The 14,668-nt window shown below is 36.0% G+C and overlaps 1 protein-coding gene across 1 annotated transcript in view; it reads right to left on the bottom strand.

The window, feature by feature from the left end:
• Positions 1–12,684: 12,684 nt before the first annotated feature.
• The window catches only part of SLCO4C1 (solute carrier organic anion transporter family member 4C1), a 62,217-nt gene continuing 60,233 nt past the window's right edge, over positions 12,685–14,668 (bottom strand). The window contains exon 13 of the mRNA XM_029218262.1: positions 12,685–12,869. Within this exon, the coding sequence (XP_029074095.1) occupies positions 12,709–12,869 (161 nt within the window). The 3' untranslated portion in view covers positions 12,685–12,708. The remainder of the gene's footprint in view (positions 12,870–14,668) is intronic.

Below are 14,668 nucleotides of genomic sequence, written 5' to 3' on the forward strand. Positions count from 1 at the left end.
AAATGGAGACATCCACCCGACAGAGGGCCAGACTTCTTGGGCCTAACAATTCACTGAAAATTGAGAAAAAGCCCTGACAACGCATTATTTCATCAATTAAACAGTTATTAATGTGTAAATCCAGCAGTGTTTTGATTGGTGAAGAGGATATAACATTGGAAAAGTCTGTCTTCACCTGGATAAGCATAACCTAGTGCTTTAAGGTTTCATGTGTACAGATTGTAAACCTGCAATGTAATTAATTATCTAAACATTAAAGAAAAAAAATGAAAAGGAAAGAAACAGAGAAAGACCAAAAAAAAAAAAAAAAAGACTAACCTGTATACCACTGATGTGTCTGTGTTCTCTTATAATACTGGATTCATGAACTATTGCCAACCAAGGTCATTCACTTCAACTGGAATGAAACACGATAGCAATGTAATTTTTTTAAGCTCCTATGTGACCTTCCTTCCATGTGTTACATTTTCATCCCTCATTGCTTTTGTCTCATTTCATGTCTTCTATTATAAGGGGCTTTAATATGCTTACTCTCCAGTCTCTTACTGGCCCACATTCAAACCACTTACTGTAAGTAATTAGCTTAGTGTGCCTGAGCCTGTGTTATCTATGCCTGCTCTGTTCACAGCAGTCTTTTATGTGTATTCTTCTTATATCAGAATTTTAAAGAGTCAAAATAAGCCACAGTGTCCTCAGCAGACATTGGTCCTATTTTTTTCAGTTCCTAGCAACTAACGGCTCTGTTACACTCTTTGAGTAAAAACACAAATCCATCGACAGATGTATTGTTTAATTAAAAACTAAAAGGTTAAGTCAGACTAAAATGTATGAAGGGCTACTATATTACAGAGTCCCTAAGTCCAAAATGAAATACCAAGCAACTATAAAAATATGCTATATAAAATGTGCTCAGAGAGGATTTAAGGAAGATTGAAATGAAGTCAAAGAATCTGTATCCTTTTGACAAATACATCCTCAGCATTTCCCTCAGCTTGACTGATCTTAAAAAAGTTTCTTCCTGACTCTAGGCCCTGACTTCCCTTTTCTTAGAATATTTACTTTTAGAAAACTGGTGAGTGTAAATTTTCTCTGCCCCTTTGAGATGTAAACTTTTTAAAAAGGTTCTTGCTATTTTACAACCTAGGGATGTCTTTTTCAAGGATTTAGGAGCCTTTCCTTTGAAATGCATTATCAAGGAAGATAACAACCCTATTCATCCCTCCCTCACCTGTTTCTGTGTAAGGATAGGAGATTAACTTCAGTGGGCTCCTTGCTCTGAGTTGTAAAACTATCTCACTCATGAGAGAAAGTTTACTTTTCCTTGGGTTAAATAAAGCCCATTGGCAAACACAGGTGGCCTATATCTTCCCCTCACCCCACCTCTTACAAACCACACCACCTTTTCTTTCTGCAGAGCTGAGTTCAGACTGAATTTGGTGTTTGTCTGTCTCTCCCCTATTGCAACAATCTTGAATAAAGTCTTCCTTTCCTGTTTAACTTTGCTAGAGCAATTTTTGCTTTGATACCCTAATGCCTGATAAAATTATTAAAAAAATATTCAAAATCATTGATTTTATTTCATAGTTTTTTCCCACCTCTGACCAATCAGCTGAGTACTGTGGAGCTGGGAAATAAGAATTTAAGAGAATAAGCATTTCCACTGACAGTTTATATCATCAAGTAATTCATATTTCAGATTATTAAATTATCATACATTCATAAAATAATGTTTGAAAATAAAAATTAAGCCAAGAAATTAAATTTACTGTATTATCATTCTTGATTGTTTAAAATTCAATTGTCTCTTGACAATACATATAGATAATGAAGAAATAAAAATTTACTCTAGATGTAGACATGGCATTTTGTTTATTCTACTTTCACATAGTATGACCCAATACATATTTATTGAAGAAATTTAAAACTGTGTTTGTATGTTAATTTTTTTCCCTTGAAATTATAGTCATATGCACTATTTGTTGCTAGTTTATAATCAGTTGTAGAGATAGGGATTGTTTATGGATTTAGAAAAGGATGCTGACAGGTTTACAATGCAAAGGCAGGTGTCTGGGATTCAGCTGGATCCAGTCATCAATCAAAATAGAGAAAAGGAGAGAGGTAAGAAAAGAGGGAGGGGCAGGGCAGATGGTGAGTTCAGCTGCTGACAAATTGAGTTTATGATGCCTGTGATTTAGCCCGAGAGGTGTCCACTAAAACCCTAAATATTTAATGGCTGATCAGGGCTGGACTTGGGCATTTGGAAAGCAGGGGGGAGAAAGATAATGTCCTACAGAAAGGGAAACTCTGAACTCTTTAGATGTGAAAGAAATGGAACAGAGAGAGATTAATATATTCCACAGGACAGAGGAAAATTGAGCAATGTCCTAAGAAGATCAGGGGGCCTTCAGAATAGAATGAAGGGACTAGGTTGGTAGATAACTGTTTAAAACGACCTCTTTTCCACTGAAATGGAATGAAAGATAAACGTTAATTTGTAAACAGGGTGTAACGAGATGTAAACAGAAGCTGAGAACAGTCTTATTTAATAGTCTCTGTCTACTCTGAAAAGCAAAAAGCACTATCACCTGTGGAAAATGAGGTTAGGATGCATAATCAGGGCTTTGAAACGTATGTTCCTTGATGGAGACAGCTCTAACTGAACCAGTTGGGGCACAGAGCAGCGCAAATCATTTGTGATCAGGCATTGCTTTGTAACGTTACATCAATCCATCACCTTCTGAATCACTAACACAGCTGTCACTGCCCTGCATGACTTGTTGTGTCGCTCCCATTGTGTGTTCTGGTAACAATTTGTAACACCATATCACACTCCCATATATTTATTAACTGTAAGCACCGGCTTGCGAATGGGGGCTGAGAGAGGAGGGGCTCTACTTCCATGTTATCTGTGTTATGCTTGACATCAATCTCCTCTACAAAAAATGCCTGGTAATAACATTGAACTGTATTTTAATATAATTGATTAAATACAGTTCTATTTACTAAAGTCCACAAGCCCCTAAGGAATACAGACAGATGGCCTCTCTCTCAATCTCTTTCTCTTTCTCATTCCACCCCAACCCCCAATTTTTAGGGTTCCTGGCATTAAGTAAACTGTCAATAAACGTTTCTGGAAGCTGAATGTTCTGACTTTTTGTTTAAACCTTTAATTGCTTTACTTTTTTTTTTTTTTTTTTTGGTACTTGGGCCTCTCACTGTTGTGGCCTCTCCCGTTGCGGAGCACAGGCTCCGGACGCGCAGGCTCAGCGGCCATGGCTCACGGGCCCAGCCGCTCCGCGGCATGTGGGATCTTCCTGGACCGACGCACGAACCCGTGTCCTCTGCATCGGCAGGCGGACTCCCCAACCACTGCGCCACCAGGGAATCCCTAATTGCTTTACTTTTGAGGAGAGTAACTTTAGTCACAAAACTGCATACTAAAGCCCCTATTGGCTTAAAAAGAAAACCTTAAGAGGCAGTTTTGTAAGAAAACTACATATAACATAATGCATTTCTTGGCTAGCCAAAAAGCATTTGAGCATTATAAACACAACTGGTATCTCCTTTTAATAGCAAGTATAAAGTATGAGAGCATATTATTTATGTTCTCAGCTCAGACTTGTTCTTTTTAATTCGATTTTGAGAAGGTCTTACAGATACTGATGGGATGAAATGCCAGCCTAACAGTAAAAGAATGTTAATAATTTCAGGATGTACAGAATTCATGCTTACCCATGGAAAGACAATCTGAACAAAATTTTGAAATTTATTATTTTGGGGTTTTTTTTCTATGCTTTTTAAGGATCAAATTCTTTTTATGAAAGATAATTTAAATAGCTTTTTGGTATTTTAAAATAAAATATAGAATAATATGAAAAATTCACTCTTGGTCAATACCTGGAGACAAAACCCATGAAATCAGAAATATGTGCCGTCGTATTTCTAACCGGGTGAAGTCAGCATAGTGAAAACCGTTCTGCTGCATTTGCCAAATAATTCTCGTTAGTTACTGAATAGTGTCACTTCTAACTGGAAATATTTCCAATGATCTGCATGAGAAAAGAATTCTGGCAAAATTACTAAAAGGATAGGAAATGAATAAATGAAAATGTAATTTTTACCAAAGAGCCAGAAAGAATCCTCCATCAAGAAAACGTTCACCTCTTGCACTGTTGGTGGGAATGTGAATTGATACAGCCACTATGGAAACATTATGGAGGTTCCTTAAAAAACTAAAAATAGAACTACCATATGACCCAGCAATCCCACTACTGGGCATATATCCTGAGAAAAACATAAGTCAAAAAGAGTCATGTACTGCAATGTTCATTGAAGCTCTATTTACAATAGCCAGGACATAGAAGCAACCTAAGTGTCCATTGACAGATGAATGGATAAAGAAGATGTGGCACACATGTACAATGGAATATTACTCAGCCATAAAAAGAAACAAAATTGAGTTATTTATAGTGAGGTGGATGGACCTAGAGTCTGTCATACAGAGTAAGTCAGAAAGAGAAAAACAAATACCATATGCTAACACATGTATATGGAATCTAAAAAAAAAAAAGGTTATGAAGAACCTAGGGGCAGGATGGGAATAAAGACGCAGACCTACTAGAGAATGGACTTGAGAACACAGGGAGGGGGAAGGGTAAGCTGCGACAAAGTGAGAGCGTGGCATGGACATATATACACTACCAAATGTAAAATAGGTAGCTAGTGGGAAACAGCTGCACAGCACAGGGAGATGAGGTAGGTGCTTTGTGACCACCTAAAGGGGTGGGATAGGGAGGGTGAGAGGAGGGAGATGCAAGAGGGAAGAGATATGGGGATATATGTATATGTATAGCTGATTCACTTTGTTATAAAGCAGAAACTAACACACCACTGTAAAGCAATTATATTCCAATAAAGATGTTAAAAAAAGAAAATTAAGAAAAGGTTCAAAAAGCAAACCACCTTTACTGTGGTAGCCAAGCCAACACTACCACCTGCTGGTAAAAATATAAATTGCAAGCCTGGAAAGGCTATGAAAGGATTTTAACACTTTCTCTGGAGACCAGCTTATTTTCATGTCTAAGTGCCTTAAATTTGCTTACCGACTATAACTTCATAAAATATAATTTTAGAATTATTATTCTATTATTATATTGGGTAATCACCTAACTAAAATATGTGTTTGAGGTTTTTTGTTTGTTTGTTTGTTTAAATCTAATAACCTCAGCATGTTCCAATGAAAAAGAAAAAGCCTAAGCTTTGGAGCCAAAGATACCTGGATTCAAGTTCTAGCTCTGACACTTATTAGCTTTGTGGCCTTGAAAACTTAATTTCCCTAGGCTTTAGTTGTCTCACATGTGAAACAATTGATAGGACTGTAGTGAGTATAAAATGTGTAACATGTCCAGCTCATTTCCTCATACCCAAGAGATAAACAAAACTGATATTTTCAATAAGCAAGAGCAGCCTCATTTTCACTAGAATTTACCTGATCTTTGCTATGTTTTTTTAAAGTGTTTTCATGAGTAGTGTTACCCAACAGCTTTGCTGCTTATAATTTTCAGAACGTCAAATTCCTTGTCAAAGACCTATGGTAATTATCATTACACCACTTACTTATAGAAAGAAGAAAGCCAACAATAACCTGATTTACTCTAACCAAGGCAAAAGCAGGATGTATATAAAGCAAGGGAAAGAGAGAGGAGAAGGAAAAAAATTCAGATACATTTGAATCAGTGATGTATTTTTCCTTTCTGTGGGCAAGCTTCTGCTTTGCTGACAAGTAGCAAAGACCAGCCAGTGTCCTGTCATTGGGAAACCAGATGGATCAGTTTTTTCCATATTCTTTAAAGGATCTCAGGAATATTGCTGAGGAGCATGTGCCAGGATGTCTTTGTTTTATGTCTGTCAATGTCTTTCTCCTCTCCACTTAGTTATGTCAAATCTGCTCTGTTTTACTTTATTTATCAGAATTTCTCATGTCCCATCACCACATGATGCCATGCACTCAACCCCACTATTCTTGGATCCCTCCATGAAACAGGCTGTAGTAAATGTTAGGTCCACATTATTACTGAAGTACCTCCCTAATACTAGAAAAGGAATTCCTCAAGTGCTGTCTCTAATTTTTTATTTCTGAAAGGAATAGCCCTGGGAAAATTTTAGAACAGGTAATTTCTCTCCATTGCTTTCCAACTTACTGGCACCCTTTCTTCCTCAACTCACTTTACTGCATCCCAGAGTAACACATGCTTCTGTGTTTTTTTGTTTTTTGTTTTTTGCGGTACGTGGGCCTCTCACTGTTGTGGCCTCTCCCGTTGCGGAGCACAGGCTCCGGACGCGCAGGCTCAGCGGCCATGGCTCACGGGCCCAGCCGCTCCGCGGCATGCGGGATCTTCCCGGACCGGGGCACGAACCCGTGTCCCCTACATCGGCAGGCGGACCCTCAACCACTGCGCCACCAGGGAAGTCCCTGCTTCTGTGTTTTGAGAAGAAAGCCCCAGCAGCAAAATTACCCAATTATTTCTTCTTTCTCCTTTACTTTCAAACCAAACTTGTATTTTCTTAGAGACCAAAATTAGAAATAAGAAAACATAATTAAATCACTGACCACAAAATGCGATTCATGCTCTTCCCCCATCTTCCTCAATGTGTTAGTTCATATTCAGAAGTTTCCAGCCCTGATTTCACTTTAACAATCACCTAGGAAATTTTTAACGAATTTAATTGGTCCTGGATGGGGCTTGAACATTGTTTTAATGTTCCACAGGTGACTTCAATTATAGTCATCTTAGCCAACAACTCAATCCAAACACTAGTTAATGAATTTCAAAAAGTTAAGAAATAAATATTTTCACAGGTTAGAGAGGAAGAAATATACTAAACCCATAATGTTTATTTCCTTTGAATAAGTAAAAGGATACAAAAATAGTACAGTAATTCAAAAAGGTGAAACTCATGAAAAACATTTTAATCCCATTGTTACCTTCAAGTACATTCTGCAGGATCTGCTAGCTCTACCCCTTGAAAACATTCTTGGATAGATTCCATAGCTATGTGGCCATTTTTAGGTATCAGAAATGTTCCATTTCTCTCTGGCCCCCGAATTAGAACTGACTTGTGGAAAAGAGTCCTAATAAGAGCAGTAGGTTAAATTCCTCACTACAGACGGGCCCCAACTTACGATGGTTCCACTTACCGTTTTTTCAACTTTAGGACTGAGGTAGGAGATAGATGGGCCCCTGGGCTGGACAGCTGGTGTCTGTCAGGTGGAGTAAAACTGAAGCTTTGTTCTCACCCAGACAATCCAAGACAAAGCTAGTCGCAGGAGCTGAGCTCTGCTCAAGTAAAGAGATAAGATGACCACTCCTGAGGTCAAGGAAAACTTCCCTGTCTGCACATGCGCAGGAAGGCTCCCTGGGGGTCAAAAAGGGAGGGGCCGCCACCTCATAATAAGTGTGGATATGCACCCACAGGCCTCTGTGGTGGGATCCATCTTAGCAAAAATTTGCGCATGCATGTTGGGGAGGATCCTAGAACAGGTCACATGTGGGAAAAAAGAAACAAACAATTGGCCAAAGTAAACAAAGACCCGGAAGGACTGTCCTATGTAAGTGATTTAAATCACCTCTTTCCTGCGCTCCTCATTTAGGACGCCCACGCTCCGCTCCGCGTGTGTATCTCTGCCTAGTTTCTGACTTACTGAGCTCCTCCTCAGTAGAGAGGACGCCCACACCCTTTCTCTCCGGGTGTGTATCTCTGCCTAGCTTCAGTCCTAAACTGTTTCTCTGTGTGCTCTCCCATACATTGTGCTGTGTCTTTAATAATAAACTTTGTACCTGTTTTTACAGTTTTTGCCTCCTTGAAACATTCTTGCTTTCAAATAGGGGAAAGAGCCAGGGCCACTTTGCTTCTAGCCTCCAGCCCCTGGTGGTCTAGTTACTAGGATTCCTGGTTTTCATCCAGGCTACCCAGGTTCAGTTCCTGGGCAGGGAACTAAGATCTCTTTTCAGGACCACTCACTGCCGTCTCTCTGAGATCAGGATGGTGGGAAAGTGATACTAATTCAGTAGAAATTGTACTTCGACTTTTGAATTTTGATCTTTTCCCAGGCCAGCGATATGTTGTAGATACTCTGCTGCCACGTGGGCAGCAGCCGCCACAGCTCCCAGTCACGTGGTCACTGAGGTAAACGATACAACCATTTTGTACTCATACAACCATTCTGTTTTCACTTTGTGGAATTCAGAATTCAATAAAATCAACACTTTATTATAAAATAGGCTTCGTGTACAGGACGTTGCCCAACTGTAGGCTAATATGTGTTCTGAGTGCCTTTAAGATAGGCTAAGTCATGATGTTTGATAGATAGGTGTATTAAACATTTTTTTGACTTACAATACTTTCAACTTACAGTGGGTTTATCAGGACATAACCCTGTTGTAAGTCAAGGGAGATCTTGACTTTTCATCTTCTGTATTCTTGTGCACTGAGGAAGCGGTGGAAGGAATAGAGGAAGAGAGGCGAAAACCTGACACCACCAGGACCTACATAATTTTCTCTTGACTAGCCCTGGCTGACCTCCATGCCCTCCATTATGGCAAGTCTATAAAAGCTGGTTTAACAATGGGGTGCAATTGTGGGTCAATACTGACATCTGAAATTATCAATTCCCAGGCAGGCTGACGCTCCCTTGAGTTGATTTCTTACAGACCTACCCACCTTACTTTCTTCCTGTAGTAGGCCCTCATAGCAGGCAGCTCTTTTGGGCAGAGTCCCATCAGGGCAGCTCGAGAATGTCACATTTCATGGCATCTCATGATCTCATGGCACATGGGAAATTCTCATTTTCAGATGTTATGAGTGCATCTAACCCTCTGAGGCTTCCTCTCTTTGCATTGTGATCCCTCAGCTTAAGCCAGGAACCCAGTTCTGTGTTCCTGTCCTGCCTTAACATGTTGGGGTACATACTCCATTCTGACGGGAGGGACTGAACTCAACAAACATCCAAGTAAGGAGGAGATACCAGCCTCCTTTCTTAGAAATACCCTCATCACTAGCGTGATTCTCTTAGGCTTTCTCATTTGACTTTGAAACACCCAGCAATAGTTGTTTTTTTAACATTGTTTCTAATATCATTTCTTCTTTGCAAATCAACTCTTTGGGGGCATAATTTACTATGGCAAAATGTACCATTTTAATGTGCATAGTTCAACAATTCAAAAATAAAACTACCATCATAGTAAATAGTTCTGCCACGCCCTTTTGCAGATGTGGTATTAACTGATTTCCTGGTTTAGGTCATTGTTCTATGGATATGTAAAATGTCAATATTAGGGGAAGCTGAGTAAAGCTTATAGGGGAATTGTATTATTTTTACAACTTTTTAAGAGTCTAAAATATTACAAAATAAAATTTTAAAAATAGACAAGTTAAATCTAAAAAGAAAAAACTAGAATGTCAATTCTTGATAATCTTTATAAGCTATATTCATTTTAGTTAAAATTCTAAAATGTTTTGATCCAATTTACCAGATCTGTTTTTGATTTCTTAGTTATTTTTCATCACTCACATGTAACATATGTTAATGTTTATTGTTTGGGGTACATACAAAAAAGGCTAAAGGAACCTGAATGTGCTATAGTGAGGGGAAAAGAATATTACATCTCAAATTAATGTCCAATTTGATTTCTTTAAAGATATTGTACTGAGAATTTTGATAACCCAAGATGAATTAAATATAACCTTTCCAAGACACATTACTTTTGGTGTCAGATACTTCACAATAAACCATCTGTAACACATATCCTACTCATATAAATCCTATATATTCATCTGTCTTACATGGAAAATGTTATATGAAAGAATTTTAGACTATATTTCATAAGGAATGGCTTATATTGAATTAAATACATCCATTGAGATAGCAGAAATTACTGGATTAATTAAATTACATTCACCAACTTCAAAAGTACAGATTTTCCCTCTCCCAGCCATCAAATGTATGTGTATACATAAACAGAGACAAATCATATTTCAAAATCTGTGACATTTAATAAGGTTAAACACTTAAAACAAACTAATACAAACATTTTGATATTTTAAAAATATATATATATTTTCCATAATTATTTATAATAAAGAAAATCTTGAAAAAATAAGAGCCAAAATTTTACTTGTATTTTCTGTCACTTTACATAGCTAAACAATTATATACAGTTATTTCCATGTATAAGAGTTTTACATTTGTATTTCCTACAATTAAGAAAATCCAAATGTTAAATTTTAAGACATATATCCAATTATGTACAAAAATCACCATAGTCAACTTACAGATTCAAACTTACTTAAAAATCATTATAAACTATGAAAAATACATATTATGAAAAATTATGTTCTAAGAGTAGCATAATACCAACTCATATAATCTAGGTAAATCCAAAAGTATAAACAATGTTTATAAATTACAGTAGTGTCTATACTGCCCTATCATAAGAGGAGGTATTCTTTGTAAATATGTATGTTATAAATAAAAGTCTGACTTCTTTCAAGTGCCAAAATTATTTTCACTTTAATCATTTTCATTTAAAGCTTTGTAAAAATGTTTATCATCTTTAAAATTGAGTATGCTGAATACAGTGAAACCCTTGATAACTAAAAATCATTATGAATGCCAATTATTTAGTGACTTATTCATCGAACTATATCTACGAGTGGGGTGATTTTTTTTCTTTTCCCTAAATTAAGTGGCTTTAGACTAATGTTTTATAATTATTGTTTCCTCTCTTTCTGTTGTTTCACATCTCTAATAATGAGTTCCTGAGGATTTGCCATTATTTTACAGCTAGAAAATGTTTCAATTCCCTACTTCTACGTATAGGATATAGAAAGCCTAAAATCTCCTTTTAGCCTTGGCTCGAAGAGGAATTCAAAATGTGTCCGTCTGGGTGGGAGGGAGACTGCTTCTGAATTGAGGTATCACGTGTTTGCTCCCCTGCCTACCTTGAACTGTCTCTTTGGTTGTTATGAATTTCCTGCTTCTCAAATACCTGGGTTTTTGACCACCCATCTGGCTTTGATCTCTGGTGTTTATATGTTCCTGGTTTATGTAGGTCTGTCCCTCTGATTCCTGACCCACTGCTCCTATAATTCTCTAATATTCAAGTGTGCTTGCTTGCCTAACTCTAATGCATTCCTTCTTGCATTTCAATTTATAAATGCTACTCATTTCTTGAATCATCACTGGCCACTAATTACCACCAAACATAATCTCCTAAACTCTGTGAAGTACTAATGCTTCTGATCCTGGTCTCCTATCAGGCCTTTACTCTGTTTGTTATTCTGATCACAGTGTATATAAAACACTACTTGTAAAAAGCTAACCTAGGAAAAAGCTGATAATGAATCTTATTAAATTAGTAGCCGTATTTTATGAAATTTCAAATGGGTATGAACTTCAGCACTTCTCTTAATCAGTAAAATTCTTGACCAGGTAGCAGTTATTTTTATTGATGTTCACTGATCTATCTCCTCCACATTCTGAGTAGACAAAGTTGGCCTAAGTCTGATCTGAAAAAATGGAATTATAATGTTATCATATATGTGAAATACTTAATCTTTAAATAAGTGGATCAGTTAAAGAGTAGAGTTCAATGTTTTAATCAAACAACAATAATACGTGCCTACTATGAGCAAAGCACTACTGAAGTGCTATAAGGAATGTACTAGGTGATCAGTTTTTAAAATGAGAAAAGTTAAAGGTGATCAGTTTTGAAAATGAGAAAAGTTAAAGTACTGAGTATACAAACATTGATCAGTAGTTCATTAAGAAATCTCTTCAAAGAATATCAATAAAATGCATGTAAGCCATTAAAAAAAAAGAGATCTTTTCCTGTCTAATTGGCACTTTTCTTTACTGAAGCTGGCACATCCCTCTGGAAGACATGTTATTGAATAAAACTATCACAGAGTAATAAGAGGTAAGTGTTAAAAATCAGCAATATCAACAAATCACTTTCTGGAATTCTTGAGTTAAAGTGAAGATATGTGCATACAATGCTAATATTTCTGAATTCACTATGTACTGGGACACAAAGAAGGTAATTAACCAATATTCTAATAGTTCAGTAACTTTCTGTAATAAATCCAGGACAGATTAGTATATGTATATTTAAAATCAAATAATATTATTTAGATGGTTTTAAATTCATGGTCTTTCAATAACAGTTCTTGAAACTTCGAACATAAACTTGATGAATCTAAATTTTTACACCATAAATTTTCTAAAAAAGCCCAAACTATTGACAATGATAATTAAGATAAGACAAGTTGTAAGAGGGATAGAAACATCACTTTGTTTTTAAAATGTAAACTTTTAACTAATCATTGGTTTTATGTTTCTAGTATAGTTTATTAGTTGGGGATTTCGTACCTAGATGTATCTCTGTGTGTATATGTGTGTGTGTGTGTGTGTGTGTGTGTGTGTGTGTGTGTTTGTGTTTTGAGGCTTCTGATGGGCCTTGAAGGCACAGGTCTGTTTCTTATATTAAAACAAAACCAAATTAAGAGTCCATACATATACAGAAAACACATTTAATTATAAAATATCAATTTTTAAAATATGATTGTCCATATTGTATAGTTAATGCTGCAGTGACAATGTGTATTCTTACAGATGGAGGCCAATTTTCAATCTTCTTTTTTGCTGTTTTACCCATCATTCCCTGCTTTGCTGAGATCACATTCTAATGAAACCGTAGTCACAACTGAATCCTGATTTTGATATGGCACATCCGTGCCTAATGGTGGCGGTTTATACAAAAAGACTGCAAGCCCATTGAAGAAAACGGTGGTAATTTTACAAGTAACACCTAAATATAGAAACAAATATTAATCATGCATTTGGGCCTTTAATTATTACAAAAATTAATTCTCATTGAAAAATTCTTCATGAGTAGAAACTCACTACTTAAAGAGAAGTATATAAGCAATTAGTTTTATGTTTTAAATTTTTAAAACTTTAGTGAGAAAGTTGCTATTCTTCAGTAGAACATCTGTCCATAATTCAATGAACTAGTCCTTAGTTTCTTTCTAAACAATGAAAATGTACAATAATTATTCTATTTTTGGTTACAATAATACATTCTTAACCAAGGAAAAATAGCTTACGACATCCTTGAACCTGAATAATAAGTTGCAACATTTTCATGTCCATGATGAAAAGTAATTCTAAAAATAAAAAAGGCTTTGGAGTTCTTAAAAGAAAGCCTCTATGGGAATATATAACATTCAATACTCTTCACAGGCTTCAATTTGTCTTCAAAGAACTCTGATTTTAAGCTCAGTTATTTGAAGAAAAACTAGTTCTGGTCACAGTACAAGCATCAAAGTGCCAGCCAAATAAATTAAATGACCTCACAATATGGTTTTTGCAGTAGCTAATTTGTGTTAATCATTAATATTTTACTCAAACGGTGTATTTGAAAAACAGGAATACTCACTGCGCTAAGCATTTCTAGATTTATAAGAAGAACAATTACATAGGTACTACTGTTACAATGTTCTTGGAATATTTAAAGGTATATATGTTTTGGGGAAAAAAAGTCTCATATTCACTACAGAGTAAGTAAAGGAACAATTCGTTATCTATATTTTTTGGACAAAAAGTACAAACATAACCAATTAAATAAATTTTTAAGCATAAAAATACACTGAATAAAAATGTTTTTTAACAGGTAAAAGTGATGGGAAGATTAATTTTGCCTATTCTAGTCAATATTTATCTTCTCATTATTTTGCTAGATTTATATATTTATTTCTTCAATGGATAATTTATTATTCTGTCATTATAAATTCAGACAGCATACTATGGATTTAAACACATGTAGGAGAAACAAGCTATCTTGATACATGTGCGAAAATAATCACACCACAATCACAATGAAAATCACACATTATTTTAAATACACACACACACACACACACACACACACACACACACAGTTGACTCTTGAACAACTCAGGGGTTAGGGGCACCGGCAACCCGTGCAGTCAAAAATCCTCATATAACTTTACAGACTGCCCTCTGTATTTGCGGTTCCAGATGGTGGATTCAACCAACCTGAAGACTGTGCAGTACTGTAGTACATATTTATTGAAAAAAATCTGCTTATAAATTGACCCGAGCAGTTCAAACCCATGTTGTTCAAGGGTCAACTCTGTATGTGTGTGTATTTATATCTAGAATTTCTCTATTTTTAAATACTCTAATTTCTTAGGTTGTTTTTTTAAATTTTATCATACTCTTTCAAACTAGATGCATTGATCTATTTCCTTATTCTTAATTTTCATTGATTGCTTAACCAAGACTATGGAAGACAGACTACCAAAGGCAAAAAGGGTTAAACACCATGGCTAACCTTGTAAACCATAAAAAGGTTTTTTACAACTTGCCTTAGAGCCAGAAAATACTTCCCTACCTCAGCTCTGTGTGCTTTCCAAAGCCCAGGTGCCTAAATGATAATCGTTTCAGTTTCTTAGAATTCTCTTTTAGCTTTTTGTTATACTTTCCAAAAAAAGTTTGAGAGAAGTTGTTAAAAGAAAATTATGTGATATGTGATATGATGAAAGCTAAAATGTTACTCTCTTCTATTTTAGACTGAGCCTCGCA

The sequence above is a fragment of the Monodon monoceros genome, unplaced genomic scaffold (assembly GCF_005190385.1).
Source record: "Monodon monoceros isolate NGI ecotype Baffin Bay Population unplaced genomic scaffold, NGI_Narwhal_1 Super_Scaffold_12, whole genome shotgun sequence".
In the NCBI taxonomy this organism is placed as follows: domain Eukaryota; kingdom Metazoa; phylum Chordata; class Mammalia; order Artiodactyla; family Monodontidae; genus Monodon; species Monodon monoceros.